Raw genomic sequence first — 18,065 nt, forward strand, 5'->3', positions numbered from 1 at the left:
TTATTTTTGGTTTAAGATGTGAATTTATCAAACAGCCAAAGTTCAACCCAGCAGCTTAAAACCATCATGTTACTGCTTGAAACAAAGCCAGCCTGTTGATTTACCACTCGATGGAGTGCATGAACACATGCACAGGAGTGAAAGGGAGTATGATAGATGGGCATATGAAAGTACAGCAGGTCTTTGAAATATTGTAATGGGGAGACTACCAAGGGAAACCAAAACTCACACCTCATCGATGGCGGAACCCATTCAAAAGGTCCAATTTCAGAAAAGAGGGCATGTGTGGTTAAATGCAAGCAAGCGCCGCACTTGCTAGTATGTCTGTGGGTGAAATATTTAGATCAAAGGCAGGTGGCGCTTCTTTTCCATCTGCTCTCATTAGTCTTTGGCCTCCAAAATTACATAGAGCAAGATGCCACCTGTTTTACTGCGGTAGACATGTCACTCAGTTATGAAATACAACTAAAGTTCAGGCAATGATTTCTCAAGCCCCTTAAAAAGCATTATTATAAATTGAATGATGATTTTTTTTTTTTTTTTACATTCATCTTGTTGTGGCAAAACAAACAAAAATAACTCCAATATCAATAAGAAAAATATGTATGTTTGTATTTATGTGCCAGACCACTGTCCAAGGATACAATTACTGGGAGTTTTAATACATTTAAATAAAAATGAAAGATTGGATCGCTTTGCACACTTACATCCGCAACCTCCATGGTTTGGTAAAGCAATCAAAAATGGAGGTTTTTTTATAGGGAACATCTTTAACATTTGCTCTACTCTCAGTATGCTTGATTAAATGTAACATTTTCAGAGCGCTAAGAGTTCTAAGAAAAGCATAAATCACTGTCTTGCAGCTGCTGGCGCGCTTGGAGAGAACACATGCTATCCCTCACTCACTCTCTCTCTCGTTTTGTCTTTGCTGCCTATGATCATAAAGCACACCCGGCCCAACAGTCCCTCCTCCTCTGTTGCAAGTCACTGTGGTGGAGGGTGGCGGGAAACACCTGCAGGCCGCTGCTCGCCCTGAAGTTGAGCATAAAGCCAAGCTCCTCACACGCCCTCTGGCCCTTTGCTCCCTCTGGTCCCCAACATTAGGCCTGTCCAAGGCCCCCAAAGTCTTTCTCATCAATCAGCAGTGACAGGCAAAGATCAAGCCAAAGAGGACTGCAAAAGTCCATGGACCGAAACGACAAGCCACTAGAGTATCAATGGAACTTAGTGTGAATAATGTGGTCAAAGATTTCATATCGGTAGGCTGAAGAATCTAAATTTGGATAATTCAGTAAATGCGGACATCTGGACGAACCTTGTACTCCAATGACTTCAAATACAAGCTTAACCTGTATTAGTTAGTTTTTATTTGTATGTAATGGGACAGTAGGTGTACTTTTCAAAGTGATCAGAGAACCCATTCAAAATACATGTTTTATGTTACACACTCATTTTTTTTAATCACTGAAATGAATCAGAATTGTTTTTGAAAAATAATAAACTGCCCATATTCAAAATGTAAAATCTGAGGTGTTTAAGAAAAGCTCAAGGATTTGTGTGACAAAATAAATTTCAAGTCCAAACCACAAATGATAAATGTTTTATTTCATAAAGAACCCCCCTGGACTATACCACACTTTCCCAACTTTGGGTAAGTGGCAAGACAGCAAGACATTGTTTTTTTCTTGTACAGGACGTGCAGGCTGCTTGTCACAATGAGTCAGCTACATGTATTTTTGCCAACACTGTTGTCTTTTCTCACACACTGAATGAAGCAAATGTGCCAGGAACTCTAGAGTCTCTTTAGTTAGTTTAGAAATAACCGGTTGCCTGTTTGCCCAATACCCAAAGGTAAGTCTTATAGTTGTGAGTTGAAATATGTCTTTTGTGACAGCAGTTCTGAAACCTTTCTGCCACACTTCAAACTACCAGTATTAGTTACTTTCGTCATGTTTTTGTTTCCCCTTGTTTGTTTTGTTTGTTTTCAAAACTCCGATTCACCAGTCCTTCGTACTGCATACTGTGATCACAAAAATGGATGGATTTCATTCTGTCGCATGGGAGGAATCAAATAACAAGGCCAAATGAACAAAAATTCTGTAACGTCACAATCACAAGATGTTGGCCCGTGATTTAGTCCATTGGGAGCAAAGCTCATTTAGACTGATGCTACTCCTTCTTTCATCTCGGCCAGAGTGAAACGTTGCATTCATCATTCCATTAACACTGCTCTAACAGGCTCCCTGTCACTCTCCGGATGATGGCAGGGACATGGAATATGTGGACTAAAGGCTTTGATGTAATCCTGACCACCAAACAAAACACAGGCCTATAATCAGACACCCAAAATATGTCTGTTGCATACAAATATTAGAAGACATGACCACTTGAATACAGGAACTAATATTCAAACTCATCTCACAGATGTTTGCAATGATGCAAATGCGCAGAGAGAACTGTAGCAATTTCATCGAAATGTTCCTTGTGAAACTACATGATCTATTCAACTTAATATTAACAAATAAAAAAGATATTGCTGGCAGATACACACGGAGTGTGTGTGTGTGTGTGTGTGTGTGTGTGTGTGTGTGTGTGTGCATGCGTGTGTGTGTGTGTGTGCCAGCTGTTAAGCTGCATCCTTTTTTCCCGGTTAATATGTAAAGAATATTTTTTATTGCACATGTGATGTTATACTTTTGAACTTACCAAAAACTATTACGAAAAATGCATAGGACAGAAGTGGTAAGTGTATAAGCATATTCTAGATGTGAAATTTAAAGAGCATATATGAACAGATGACTGTGTTTTACTCCCTTTTTCACTTTCTGAAGACACCAGTCTTTGAAAATTTACAATTATGAGAATTCTAAAATCTAAAAATACCCAGAACAAACAGGTTTGAAGTTTATTCCAACTTACCTAATTGGTCATTAGGGAGATAACAGCGTGCAACTTGATGAACTACAGTTAGGTCCCATCTTTTTTCACCTCAATTACAATTAGATGCCGTAGATAATGTTTTCAAGAGAAACACATGAATATTGTACCAAAAAGAGCATATTCAAGAAACGTGTAGATACATTTCCGGACGATCACTCGCTCCATTGAAAAACCACCGTAGATTAAATGATTAAAAGATCAACCTAACATCTATACTTTCGATTGCCTTTTCTAGGATTGCCATACTTGCCAACATGGCTGCCAAGTTTGTCCATGCATTGTTTTTAATGCCTTTGTCAAAATGGTCGGAAACATAGGCACATCTAATAATTGTATCAAGTCGAAACTGCATATCTGTGCCAACACCGGCACAAGCCATAAATATGTGCCTATGCCTGTTGATGGAGCCACAGCACAAGTAAACAACAGCAAATTGTACGAAGGGCCGGTTTGAGTGGGCAGCACATTAGTTTTAAATCTCGAGTCCTTTGGTTCTGGATGGGTGTTTTACCTGAATTCCTGAAGTCCTCTACTTGCTGTGGCACCTGCACAGAAAATGCCAGCAGGTCCGGAGCCAAAAGGGATTCAGGTTTGCGGCTTTCATTTAGCCATCGCCTCATATGAAGTTCCTTAGTGTCGGATGGTCCCTGGATTAGAGGAATGAGCTTCTCCTTTACGACTTCTCCTGAGCCTAGAGGAAAGAAGCAAAGGTTATTGTTTTTTTCCTTAAATAATCACAACACAATGAAATGACAAACTTGTAAAGTATCAAACATCGCACACCTTGGACTGAAAGTAGGGATAAAATAATACTTTACAAGATGTTCATAAATTACCATGGTATCGCCAAAGTGCTCTGTATTGGAGGTCACAAAAATAAAAGGTGCACATGAAAAAAATATAATGCTTTAAAAAACATTGTAAAGTTAAGCGCAATAACGTAAAAGTTACCTAGTTGCAAAGAGTGATTTTGATACACTTAAACTTTAACACCTTACACTATGTAAACCACTATGGCCGTTGAATATCAGTTTGCAACAAAATGTGTGCTTGTATTCTTTGCATTTCTACATCCACAGCTGTAGTAAATCTCTGCTGCTCCTGACATCATCTGTTCAGGTTGACCTGTTGGACTGTGTCTCCAATAACATCGTTGCGTCAAAGACATGACCAAAGCCCAGTGACAACACCACAGGAGAAAACAGCAACTTAATCACACAGCTGGAAGTGAATCAACATAAAGAAAGAAAGTGAGGAGACAGAGTGAAGGACATAAAAGTATAGGTTTGAAAAGTAAAAGACAGTCCAATGCAGTTCAGTCGGTCTCACTCTCTCCCTCCTACACAGGCAGTAAAGTTTTAACAGGGCACAGCTGCACACACCTGGGGTCCTGGCACACACTTTTACAGCTCCCACGGTTCCAGAGGCGCATTTCACCGTTGCGCGGCTGCAGAACTTCAGCTCAAGATTTTGGAGCGAGCCCTCAAGAGTCGGTGACGAGCCTAGAGATTTCACACCTAATAAAAGAAGGGGGGAGGGAAGAACAAGGAAAAAGCAGAAAACGGTGAACATGAAGTGAAGTTCGACAGGTTTAAATACCATTACGGTGGCTTCATTAAACACTTGATTGCCCTTTAATTGTTCTTGACCCTTTCCTTTTCTGAACAACCAGATGCTCTTTACCAGAAGAACTCAGGTGAACTCAAAAGCTGAACTGGGATAGGAACATCGAGACAAAAGCATAGTCCAAAACTACTGCCTAATTAACAATCCTAACCTACTTGTTCTTTTTGCTCCACATGCGAGGTACATTTTTATTGACATCCACATATACATAGCGATGGCCACAATACAACGAGAGAAACACACACACACACACACACACACACGCGCACACACACACACAATTTTCAGATCAGAAGTTTGAAAGTGTGGAGACATCCTTCTTTTTACCATTTATGTGAAAATGCTAAATCTTTTTTGTTTTGTTTTTTGGCCAAAAACAAATGGACTTTTATTATAATTATGAGAATGATGTCAGGTTATGTTAGGCCAGCAGAGAAGGCCTTGCTGGCTCTGACGGGTCACCACTGTCCTCATCATAATGCATCAGTTGTACACAGCGCTTTTCTGAATTTTCAAAGACGCTTTACAATGGATAAATTATTTGTGCACGTTAACATTCACATGAACTTCACTCACAGGCTGAAGGGAGCATTTCATGATACAACCAGTCTAGCTCTGCCCAAAACAACGTGAGTCTCCTTTCTTATGGGCCCATCACCTTTGAGAGGGACCAAAAGCACAATGCAGTGCGAGCAGCGCAGCAGCCAAAGGCAAGGATTTTGGCGGTCCGATGCCTGGCTACAGAAGATTGGTCTCGGGACATAGAATAGAATGAGCCTGAGCTGGTGCGCGAGGTTGAGAAGTCACAAATAGATATGGTTGGGCTCACCTCCACACTTAGCTCTCTAGAACCAGTCCAAAGAGAAGTTGGGACCTCTACCACCCTGGAGTTGACAATGGGTAAAAGATGCAGAGCAGGTGTGGGAATACTTATTGCCACCCAGTTTGACACCTGTACAACGAGGTTCACCCCAGTGGACGAGAGAATCGCTAACCCTAGATTACTGTTGGCGCCTTTGCACAGTTTATTGCTGCCCTTTCCCACTGATTCCATTCTCAACCTTTATGAGCAAAATTTTCAGGCATGCAAGTGGACAGGCTTACAGACGGTCGAGAGACTGGTGTGATGAACACAAGCCTATACTGCTGGAGATCAAAACATTTTTGAAACATTGATACGATTATGTTTAACTTCTTTCTAACTGACTGTGACAATATGTTGATTGCACGTTTTCACACATTGCAGCACAGACCCTGTGCACCAAGTCCCTCAAACAGGCAATGAAGGCTGTTGCAGCAAAGGCCTGGCAGAACATTTCAAGGGAAGAAACATTTTTGATGGTTTCCAGATTTCAGGCAGTCATTAGCCACTTTTACACTGCCGTTTAAGGCGAGGAATGTTACGCCGCCGTTACGCAGACCTGGTACCTCTCTGCATGATTGAAAAAAAAAGGTAAACCAGTCAATTTAAATAACAGAAAATTAAGCTTTTGTAAAATACATCAACATTTAGTCAACTTTAAAAAAAACATGTTCATAAGCGTACATCAATGTTTTTTAAGTGTTTTTTTTAAGTGTTAAAATCTTTACTAACTTGTATTGATTCTTTCAAATCCTTTCTCTCTCCATCATGCAGGAAATAAAACACTTGAGAACCAGTTCCAATACTTCCAAATTGCAGACATTAACCGTACCCTGTCGTTATGACTCTCATCTTTTTCACTCAAACCCAAAACGTTTCATTGTGCAATACAATAATAATCAATTGTTGTTCCACTTGGCAACATCTTTGCATATTTTTTTTTTATCCCGCTGTAATAGTGATCATCTTAAAACTATGTCGTCAGATTGTGACAGCTCTAATGTAATCTGTCAATATCATTGCCATGTTACATGTTTGGAAGAAAAATGCTAGATAATTAAAAAAGTCAAGATAACTGAGGAATTTATGTGCCATGCCACCTGTTGAAGGAAAAGGGAGGATTCATTCATCAGATGCACGTTCTTCCAAGAAGCTAAGTGTATCAGAACACATCATTGTCATTCTTGCATTATCTGTTTTGATAGGGCTTACTGGTCAAAATACCTCCCTATATTTGATTAAATACAAGCATTATTTCGACTTTGACGTGGGGTTCTTTTGTTATAAGCAAATGCAGATGAACAAATAACAATTGCATTCACTTGATCTCATAAAGTACCACTGAGGCAAAACGTGGTCTCAGAGTACCTTTCTAACTAGCTTGCTTGTGGTTAGCTATAACAATTGTTGACTTAAATGTAAAACAAAGTGTGAATAAACCACATATATGTTATAGTATTAGACATACAATGCTGTTTACTTTTTACAAATGTGTTTACTAATAAGTACTAATAATGGCAAACACTTTGGGTTGACAAAATGTGATTTACAGTATGTACCGTATTTTTTGGATTATAAGATGCAACTATTTTTCTCATGATTTAAGCCCTGCGCTTTATAGTCCAGTGCGGCTTATCTGTTGTTGTTGTTTGTTTGTTTGTTTGTTTGCTAGCTACCAGGAAGGAAATGTGTGTATGTTTGAGGTTTCAATTTATGGAACAATTATGAAATGGAACTGAAAAGATGTGACTCAATAGCTGTGCTCAAAAAGAGTTTTAAAAATATATTATTTAAAATATATAAGTTTATATTGAATAACAGAATGTATAAAATTGTATAAAAAATTGTAATGTATAATCCAACCCCACTGGCCCCTCCGATTGCCTGTTCGGGCTGTGCTTTTTTTGTGTGAAATACTGTATTTCTGAATTTGGCTTTGCAAATGGCACAAATTTGTTGTCTTTTCCATCTATGTCTGTCTATTTGCAAGTTTGTTTGTCTTAATGCTTTGTACAATTTTAATGAATCTCAAAAGTTAACACTTTACTTTTTATGTTCCTTATTATATAGTTATTATAATTGTACTAATAATGGTAATTATTTATTTTAGATTATTTTATTCATTTTGACCCCTATCAGCACAAGGCTGATAATGTCAATAAAGCTTTACACTTGTTCACTTCAACTTTGTGGCACTTGCTGTTTAATAATTAAATGATTTTCAGAAATCTGAAACAATCTTAAAAATACAGTATAGTTATTCAGTAGAGACCAGGTGAGTACTAATCATATTTAGTGCAAATATTTTAAATGTTTAATAGTTACTGTTTTTCTCAGTTTTAATGACAATTTTCTCCTTTCCATTTGTGTTCTTTGACAGCAATACATTTTATAAATACATTAAGAATCATGAAATAGAGAGGTATTAGTATACACTTTTATCATGTAGATATCCTAAAGGGCAGAGTGCACCTGCTGGGGTGGTAGTAGTTGCACTGGGGCGCCTGATAATAATGTTTAGACCAGCTGTTAAGACTATAAAATGTGGGGTGCCCAGGAAGAGAAAACACACAAGTTTGCAGTTTGTTGCTATTAACTGTGGTATTTCGTTTAGTGTGTGTATTACAACCACACGTGTGAGTGTTGCTTTGTGTGACTGTGAGAATTGAATGCGTGTGGTGCTGTTATTTGTCAAAAGAGGGCAGGTGCAAGGAATACATAAACACACGGCTAGGGGCCAGAGGCTACGGCATGAGGGCAAATATGGGCAGCTGGATTTGACATCCTGAAAGTGAGCAACAATTCCAGAAAATCGAAAAGTAAAAAGAAAGCGTATTTGCACATACAGTAAAGAAATACGGTAGACCCAGTGCTAGCATCGCTTGGAAAGCGGCGGCAGGACTATACTTTTAATGTAGGTTTGTTTGTTTGTTTGTTTGTTTTGTGCCGGAAACCCCAGTTTCAACATGTGTACAGTACATATGCACAAATGTATGTATGTGTGTGTGTGTCTGTGTCGGTGGCAGTAGATGTTGGGGGGTCGAAGATTCATGATTTCCATTCTCCCCAGGTGCTGCATGCTTTAAAGTTTGCTCTCTAAAATAGTGACACATGTTCCTGGCTTTTACAGACCATGATTCTCTCTGCCACTGAATTACCTCAATTAGGGGTTTTTGCGGAAGCCATTTGGTCAAAACTAATAGCTATTGGCCTTGTGCTTGGAAGACGGTGAAAGTGGGGCCACTGAAGTGAGAAATAAAAGATATAGTGGAACAGTGACAAGAGCTGCAAGGATGTGTGAAGAGTGATTTCTGCATTGCCACTTGTAAGCGGACAATTATTTGGTCGGAACCAGTTGCACATGGGTGGATTCCCCTCCCCCAAAAAATTCAATCTCAGCCCTTTCCTTCCCAGGCCATAGTTAAAAAAAAAAAATCTTGTTCTGTCCCATTCCATTCAAGATTACTCCCATCCTGTCCTGCTCCCATTCAGAATGACTCCCACACCCGTAACGCTGCCAGTTGTCTTTCCATTATTGTACACACAGCTGGGTTGGCACTGTGTCATGAAACCTCTTTGCCATTTTAGCTAAAAAAAAAAAAAAAAAAAAAAACCTCTCCTTGCCATAGCTGAGTGCAGTTTTGGGGGTTTATGCATATCTTGCTGTCTTACTGCGCATTGTATTGATAGAAATGGGACAAGTTATGATTAATAAAAAAGTCATAACACAGGTGAAACAAGGCTACTGACTAGAGATCGACCAATAGGTTTTTTTCAGGGGCGGTACGATACAGATTATTAGTAGTAGAGGAGGCCGATAACCCACATTTAGAGCCTATATTTATTTGCAGTAAAAGAGTAAAATAATTGAATATTGCAAACACTGAACTTCATCGAAATGCCTAAAGCATCTTCATTGAACCACACAAATAGATAATAGTAGCTCCAGAAATGTCTGATTTTCCTTCTCAGAAACATCTCTTACAACATTGAATTAAATAAATATCTCTCTGAAAATTTTCTAAAGTAAATACAGTAAAAGATATAACTACAATGACTTGTCTTTGAAGTTTGATAAGAGTCAGGGTGATGAATCCTGAGGTGGGACCACAGGTTGAAGGTGTTTTTATTTTTTGTCACTGTTGCTCCCATGCTGATTTCATCATTGCATGTTTTTCACACAGCCTTCCCTGGTGTTGTTGACCAAATTAAATACTGCCAGACTGCACTTTTGGATTTAAATGCATCCATTAGTAACAAGGTTATGAAAAAAATAAGAGACAAGTGTTAACGGTCACATGCACGGCCATCTGCCTCTTTTCACCCATGATCAAACGGGAAACAGAAATGCGTCATCTGCAAAACCAGCAGTACTTCTATTAGCAAAACGCCAAAAATATACCTTTGTATCAATAGTTATATGTGTGAAATATAATAAAATGAAACTGCCAGATAATTCACAGAAAAAGGCGGCCGTCAGATAGTGTTAGCATGCTGTTCGATGAGCACGGCCGTCTTCCTCTTTCACCCGCGATCAAACCCGGGAACGGAAATGTGTCATCAGCAAAACAACAAAAATATACTTTATTATCGGAAGTCATATGTGTGAAATATAAGAGGAAACTTATGGCATTCCTGCCTGATATTTCTCCGAGGAAGGCGTCAGATAGACCATGCTTGTTGACGACCGTAGCTGTCTGCCTCTTTCGCTCGCGATCAAAGCCGAAACAGAAATGTGTCATCGGCAAACCCGGAATTACTTCTATTGGCAAAACCTTCCCTTTACACAAACAAAACAACAATCATCCATTGAAATGCAATAATCATTTAACAACACAGAAACTATTTTCTTAGGATTGTTTGGCAAAAAACAAAACAACAAACATCCCGTCGAATCAATCTTAAAGGCAACATCTTTACATTGATTTCTTCATATCAGCCGGTCAGATGGAAAAAAAGGCCGATACGATACACGCCAAAGTTCCAAACAGCACCCCCGATAATCGGCCCGGCCGATAATCAGTCGTTGTACAGTGTTTAGTGGGGAGTGTCAACTAGTGCTGTTCTATGGTTGCGTTAGCTCATCTATGATTTAGCCATGCCCAAATACCTCAGACACAAAGATGAAGCAGCGTAACGTTATATATAAAATAATTATGTACCGAAATGTTCTCAGTCTTTGCAGTGGAGCAATTAAACAATGAGATTTGTGAGTGAGAGACAGCAGTTGACCAATTAAACGGAGTGAGAGAGAGACCGAGACACACTAACTCCATACGCTGAAGCGTTACAGCTGCACATATCTGTTTGGTTACACGTTCTTCAGTTGACTTTAATGAGAATTGGGGAAAAAGTGCATAAAAAAAAAAAGTCATCTCTGCAGTACTATGCCAATTTAAGCATGTCAACATATCTGCCTCGTGTGATGATGACAGTGTCTGAAAAAGGTTCAGAGATGTCGTGTCGATATAGCTGTGTTTATTTAGCATTGAGGAAGAAAAACAAATCTATATAAAGGTCTTTGAAAAACGATCTCTGTGAGCTCTTTCTATGCAAATATTCCTTTTAATAATGAGGAGACACACAGCTATTAAAACAAAGTGGTCAAATAATCTAAAAAATACTTCTCATGGCAATAATAAGTGTTGCAGCTTTTAATAAGGTGAGTTTTGCAATTCTGAGTTGAGGGGAAATATAACAATGTTTTAAATGAGGGCCACTGCTTCAGACTCTTTTCAGCCAGCACAGAAAGCCTTGAAGGTCTAAAATGCACACCGCTGTGAAGATATCAAAACATCAAAACAAAGGACAGACAGGTTAACAGTGTTTTTGAATAGGTGTAACTGTGTTGCTTGGTTGACCAATGATGTTATTTTAAGGATTAAAAATGTGCTTCATTTTGCTTTGATCGCTTAAAAAGTAACAGTCCAATGCTTTGAATGATTATGGGGAAAATACAGCTCAAAAACCTCTGTTTTGAATTAATTGCCCTGGTTTCATATACAAACTCTAGACAGGAATGACTGACATAAAAAAGGAACAGAGATGCAGGAGGACAAAAGCAAAAGACGACAGACTGTGTCTGGACTGACTTAAAACATCATCAAGAACTGCCAGGAAAGGAAAAAGGCAGTATTTGGCCCATTGAAGTTTGCGCTGACAAGAGCCGTCTCAAGTTCCATCCAAGATTTATTTATCAGTTCTCTGATGTTGACACAACGTGTTTTTAATGTTAGAAATAAGGTTGCATGTGGAGGAAAAGGCCCCTCTTTTTTTCAGATTTCCTCCTGATTTCTTGCTACCATTTGAAGCACACAAGTTGTCAGGAAAACATTCCAATCAATCCAGAAATTTACCTCTTTAAAGAATGTTTCTCGAGTGACCAAGTAAGGCCATACTGAGGCACACTTTGTAGTTCTGTTTTCAACTCAAGAATTAACCACAATTTTAAATTTTCTTTTATGTTGCTTTTATCGCGGAACAATAAAAAGGAATTCAATATTTGTCCTAGTGTTTAAAGCCATTATGAGGTAAAGCATATGCTTTATATGTTATTTTAAATAGTACGTGGGAAATTTCAACATTTAGCAAGAAGAATAATTCAATCAAACTCAGCTGATGGTCTTAGCAGGCTATCTATCACCTGGAGGTGAACAAGAGCAACAATGATCAAGGTAAAAAAATACTGATGTGAACTTATGTAATCCATGAGAAAGATTATAAACAACAATGTAGGAAACAGTTACAAAATGTGGGTCCAAAAAAAAACTGCAAAAATGACAAAACACAGTGCTGAGTCACTGAGATCCAAAAGTGACTTCACAAACGTAATTAAAAACTAACATTAAAATACAGGGTGTAACTCTGAAATAATGACAAATAACTATAAGTTTTCACTATTCATCATATGAGCCATTTATATAACCTGTTTTATTTTATGTTGGAAAATCCCTTCTTTAAAGTTCACCAGATGTCGATATATTTACCATTTGACTCATTTTGTACTGTATGAACATTTCGGAGTTTGTGAATGTTAATTGCATGGTCAAATGAAAATTTGCCGTAAGATTACACAGTATGTAAACATGCTATTAGCTGAAACAAATGGATATAGCCTCAGCGTGTGGGACGGCTGTGGTCAGTGTGTCACTAAACCTGAGGTCAACTGTGGCTGCACGCCACGGGCAGGCGAGAATTAGAGGCTTCCTTTAGCTACTGCTACCATGATAGCTGCTTCTATAAACCACACAAGTATCCCAAAAGTATAAAAGAACATGTAACAAGAGAGGCCACTGACAATCAAGCTAGTGGACAGAGAATTTGTATGGATACAGTACATTCTGAAAATCTGTTGAAACAATGAACAGAACATTGGAACGAGGACTGATGTGGTCAGAAATGATTGAAAGAAAATGGAAACAAAATCTGTCAACAAATTAAATAAATGCAGGATTTGTTTTACTTAGGGGATTCTGGCATACAATATGCAATGGTAAAAGTTGTTTCAGTGGCTTAAGCTGCCAGGAACCAGTGGTGGGCCGTCAGGGCCAGCAAGGCCTTCTCTGCTGGCCTAATATAACCTGCCATTATCATAACTTTAATAAACTATGATAATTATAGTAACTATAATTGAAGTCAATACATATATATATATATATATATATATATATATATATATATATATATATATATATATATATATATATATATATATATATATTTATTTATTTATTTATTTATTTCATATGTAAAATTATTCTCCATTTCCTTTTTTTTTCGTGTCATATTATATTCGTATGTTTACACTCCTACAAGTGCTGCCGTTTTAGTGTAGAGTTTTTAGCCAATTAGAATTCAGCTAACACGTGTCGCCAGGCAGATTTCATGTCTGTCTTGCTGGCATGCGCTCAGGCGTTAGCTTGAACAAATAGAAGGCTTCTGTGCAGTGTGCAATGACGAATTGTGTACGGACCCATATTTTTGTTAAACAGCTGCAATAGCCAATCAAGTCATTAGATAGCCATCTACTTTGTCCATCCAGTTTTGCTCCCTGTCCGTCTTGCCTCATTTCCTTGTTAAAACTTCCTTTTTGAGCCACATATTTCTCAGTATTCCTGCATTTTTTGGGTCCCGTTCCTTCCTCCTCCCAACTCAACTCGCCATGCCCAGATGTGACACTCATAGTAAATTGCCATTTGTAATTTAGTGTACAATCTTGTTAAAGCTTGCCTGTTCTTGGTGGACTTCATAAAACTTACAATTGTCCACATAAAACTGTGGACAAATCATTTGAAATTATCAGTCATAAGACTAATTCTAAGCTTTGGCACTTTTGGCATTTTGAAATTTTTGTGACTTATTTTAAGTTTTAGCACGTATAATGCTGATGCGGGTTTATTGATGTTTAAATGCTCTGAAAAAAAAGCCTGTGTACGTGCGTACGTGAGCGCATGAGGGCTCCAATCACTGAAGGCCTAAGTGTGAAATGCACGGGCTGCCGTTCATATGTACTGTGAATCCATGCTTGTGAGAGAAAGAAAGAGAAAAAGTATTTTGGGCCGTAGTGATGTATGATGTTATCATGATAACTAATAGAATCCCAAAGACATTGTCATTGTTTTTAAGAACCTAGCCATTCAATCTCAGGTACTTAACTTTTTTTCAATAGTTTCTTCAATTGTTTGGCTAAAACAGGGTCTAAAAAGGTGTTCAGTATTATTTACTACTACTTTAGGTAATTAAGTACAAAAGTAATTGATCATTTTGGACCTTAATAAGTTTAGTACTTAACGAAACAAATACTTTTACTTAATTATCTAACATACCAGACATGTTTGATGCTGCATTTTAGGAAAATGCTAGAATATTTTTGAAAAGAAGATTTAAAACATACATAGGATTGAACTCCTAAAACAGTGCATTTAATATGTCTTTGGGTTTTAATGGGTTGCAAAAATAAATGTGGTAAATGTATTTGTAATAATTTTACAGATTTACCCATTAGTATTCTCTGATTTTATCCGACCATCAATCGGTTAACAAAACCAAATGCAGGCTACTAGCCGTGCAGCCTGCTGCATCAAAATTGTTCAAACTAACAAGTCTTACAAGGTTTTGTGGTTGTGCTCTAGTGGTTTTCTGTGATTTCAAATCTGACAGCTGCTTTCATCTGAGGCTAAAATTATTTCAAGGGAAATGTACCTGTCTGTCAGTAGTACCCTGTAATTAAAACTGAAGCTTTCACAAGTTTGCCCTCTTGCTTTTGATTGTCTTTCTTTGGGGAAAAAATGAAATGTCAAAGCAGATCAAAGCAGATCCTTCATGAAGGACACTGACCATATGTGTTGTCAGCTAGTCTCTTGACTTTGGATGGAAGCAGATCCTTCATGAAGGACACTGACCATATGTGTTGTCAGCTAGTCTCTCGACTTTGGATGGGTGGATGGATGGATGGATGGATGGATGGATGGATGGATGGATGGATGGACGGACGGGTGGGTTGAAACTAACATCAAAATAGAGTGGAAGGACTTACTAAAAATACATTTGAACTGAACAGATTTGTTAATTCATAGTGCAGCTTCAGCCTCTGTGGTTTTGAGCGTGTTTGAGTCCATCCCATTTGTGTCAAACTCTCGGTCTGGATATAATTGCATACTTACAAGTAGAACACAGAAAAATTTGTTACAAAGTGGGGAACTGACCAGCACCCCAATTGTAAAAAAGGCCATACACATTGGGTGGTTTGACTCTTCAGTATTACTTATTATTACTGTTTTGTATTATTATGTTATTATTATGTTTTGTATTATTATTACTGTATTGTAATGCACACAAGTAAGTATGTGGTTCTCTAATGTCCTAAGAAGCCAGTGAGTCAAAAATTGCACTTAAATTGTAGCTCAGAACATTTCCAATAAGCAACACTTCTTTACCTCCAAAGTCCCAAATGCAAGTTCCGCCACCACCTTTTTTTTTTTTGGTTTTCAATAACCTGCAACCAAGCGTCCAGATGTTAAAATGTTTCCCTTCGTAACTATTCAAACCGTGTTCCAACAGGAGGCAGAGTGAGCGAAGAGGAATATTTGACTTCACTCCATGGGAGACCAGTTTCATACATTTTGGCAGCCACACAACAGTAAAAAGGTAGCTTTGCTGGTTTGGCAGCTGGAGAAATGACGGCTTACCAAACAACGCATATCCTAATGAGTTGGAAAACCCCGAACCCCCCAAGAGGACTGTCCAGATGTGACCAACATGAAAAGCGCTACTGTTTTAATTTGACTCGAGCAAAAGGCAAAATGCTGACATTCAACATTAAGAGCGAACAATCTGCATTGAGGAGATTGAGTTAATCTAACCTTTTCTCCAGAGCCACTTCCAAACACTTAACCCCCTACCAGGTAGAAGAAAAGTCAATATACATATCCGTGACTGAAATAGTGACTGTTTTCATTTATCCATTTTATATGATGACTATGTAAAGGAACAATTTTTAATGCTTCTGTGGTCATGATTAATGATGGAACTCCAAAATATCACCCAACACTGCTGTTTACTTTGGCTTTACTTTGAGCTCTATGGACAATTTAATTTCATAGCTGAGCTGTCTGCCCCACACATTTACTACTGTAGTTTCCTGATCTCAACATGTCATTTACTGATGCAATAGATTTGTTTTGGTTCACCTGCACTTGAAAAAAAAAAAAAAACGCAAGAGCTTACATAGCAGGTGAATGTCACCTCAGGTTCTGCTTGAGTCCGAGCCCTACAAGTTGACAAGTTTTGTGGATATTCATGTACTGTATTTTCACTGCCGTAGGGTTCCGCAAAAGTCATCAATCGTCTCGGCAACAAGACAGACTTTGACATTAATGAGAGGGAACCTGGCGTGTTAAAAGTGGAACTTGCCTAGTTGTTGATATCTGACACAGAAGATCAGGACTTTGGTGGATTTGTGGATTACGATTCAAAAATAACTTGACCTTAATACAGTACAAGAACAAGTACAACCAAACTCAGTTTTGCTATTGCTTCCTTTTTTAAAAAACATACTGTACTTGACATCTTGTGTGTGTGTGTTAAATACTGAAATAGCACTGAGACTGCACCCGGTGCATCTTTTGGCTGCAAAAATACAGTATTATTTTATGCCGGTAACATACAGACATACAATACTTGCGCTTTGTGACTGCTTAAAACAGTAATTAAATGTGGCATAATTGAAAAGATGTCAGTTAATAAAAATGTAACATTACCTGGAGCTTTATAAACCTCATTGATAAGGCTTTCGCTGAATGTCGAAGGTGCACCAATCAACACACCATGCGTCCAGCTCTGCCAGATTGCTTGGAGTAGATGGGTCTGGGCTCTTGTGGCCTGCACAGTGAAGTGAGGAAGCTCCAAAATATACTCTGTGGTAGGGACTGAGGACCTTTTACTCCTTCAAGATCATGAAAAGCAACAGAGAACATTGGTTATTTGAAATATACAACTGAAGGCACTGTTTTCACAATAATGGTGATCAAAACAACACCATATAAAAAATAAATAAAACCTTGGGAGAAGCTTTTGCTTAAATATAAATAGCATTAAAAAAAACAATTAAATTAAATAAATAAATAAAATAAAATATTTTTTAACCATCCATCCATCCATTAACTGCGGCTTTATTCAGGGTCGGGCCGCAGGGGCAGCAGCTTGGGAAGGGAAGCCCAGACATCCCTCTTGTTAGATCTAAATTATTTAACCGTTCTGTTCGTTGACTTCAATGATAAACAAGTTTATGTGCTTTGTCACAGTCAGATGAATCAATTAGATGTCTATTTTAATACATCTGAAAGATGTCTTTCAAATTTATTTCGAGAAGGATGTTAATTTCCAGGAATAAAAAAACGTAGTTGGCCTCAATTGAGTCTCTAACAATGTTTAGCGAGTCAAACGGCCGAGTCTGAGACAAGGCAGAGTCAAATGCCTCGGTCCGAATCAAATCATAAATGTCAAAACACACACACACACTCATTGATTCCAAGCCACAACTTGGGTAGGAAAGGCCTACTTGAAATACGTGTAATGTCCCTTTCAGGAATTGATCATACTTAGAAAGGTGGTAACTTTGATTTTAATTTTGATTGAGATGACAACACTGCCACAAGCACTAGGTTCTAAACAAAGCACATGTTTTGTTCATCTCTGAGTGTGCAACTTCAAAACATCCAATAAAGTCTGTACTTATCTGCCGTCTAAATATGCTTTCATTTGTTACAAAGGTAAAATAAAACATTAATTTTCCAAAGATGGCTATGATGTGAAAGAACACCACAGTTAATGTAATCACACATTCACTGGGATCAGATCCCATTTAAAGTGTGCAGTACGTCACAGCGGTTCTCCCCTGCTAAGAAGTTCTGCAATCATTTAACTTCTCTACTTCTCTCACTTTTTCAGTGTCTCTAGAGCTTTCCCTTTATTCTGCTCCTGGGTGGTTCAGCAGGGTGACACGACCTGTTAGCCATACACAGACGGGTGTGGAGTACAAAACCGCATGCTGCCTTGGAGGGGGGCTACAAAAAGCCATAGAGGCAGTTTGAAATAAAGAAGATAAAAGTGAGGAGAAAATGGGACAGGGTCAACAGGT

General features: G+C 38.2%; 1 protein-coding gene across 1 annotated transcript in view; it reads right to left on the minus strand.

Annotated features, from left to right (window-relative positions):
- Positions 1 to 18,065, minus strand: part of vps13b (vacuolar protein sorting 13 homolog B) — a 298,582-nt gene that overhangs the window by 215,781 nt on the left and 64,736 nt on the right. Inside the window, exons 17-19 of the mRNA XM_088410037.1 lie at positions 16,687 to 16,871; positions 4,323 to 4,457; positions 3,452 to 3,631 (exon numbers count right to left, since the gene is read on the minus strand). Of these exons, the coding sequence (XP_088266163.1) occupies positions 3,452 to 3,631; positions 4,323 to 4,457; positions 16,687 to 16,871 (500 nt within the window). The remainder of the gene's footprint in view (positions 1 to 3,451; positions 3,632 to 4,322; positions 4,458 to 16,686; positions 16,872 to 18,065) is intronic.

The sequence above is a fragment of the Hippichthys cyanospilos genome, chromosome 3 (assembly GCF_059441005.1).
Source record: "Hippichthys cyanospilos isolate Australia breed blue-spotted pipefish chromosome 3, RoL_Hcya_1.0, whole genome shotgun sequence".
In the NCBI taxonomy this organism is placed as follows: Eukaryota; Metazoa; Chordata; class Actinopteri; order Syngnathiformes; family Syngnathidae; genus Hippichthys; species Hippichthys cyanospilos.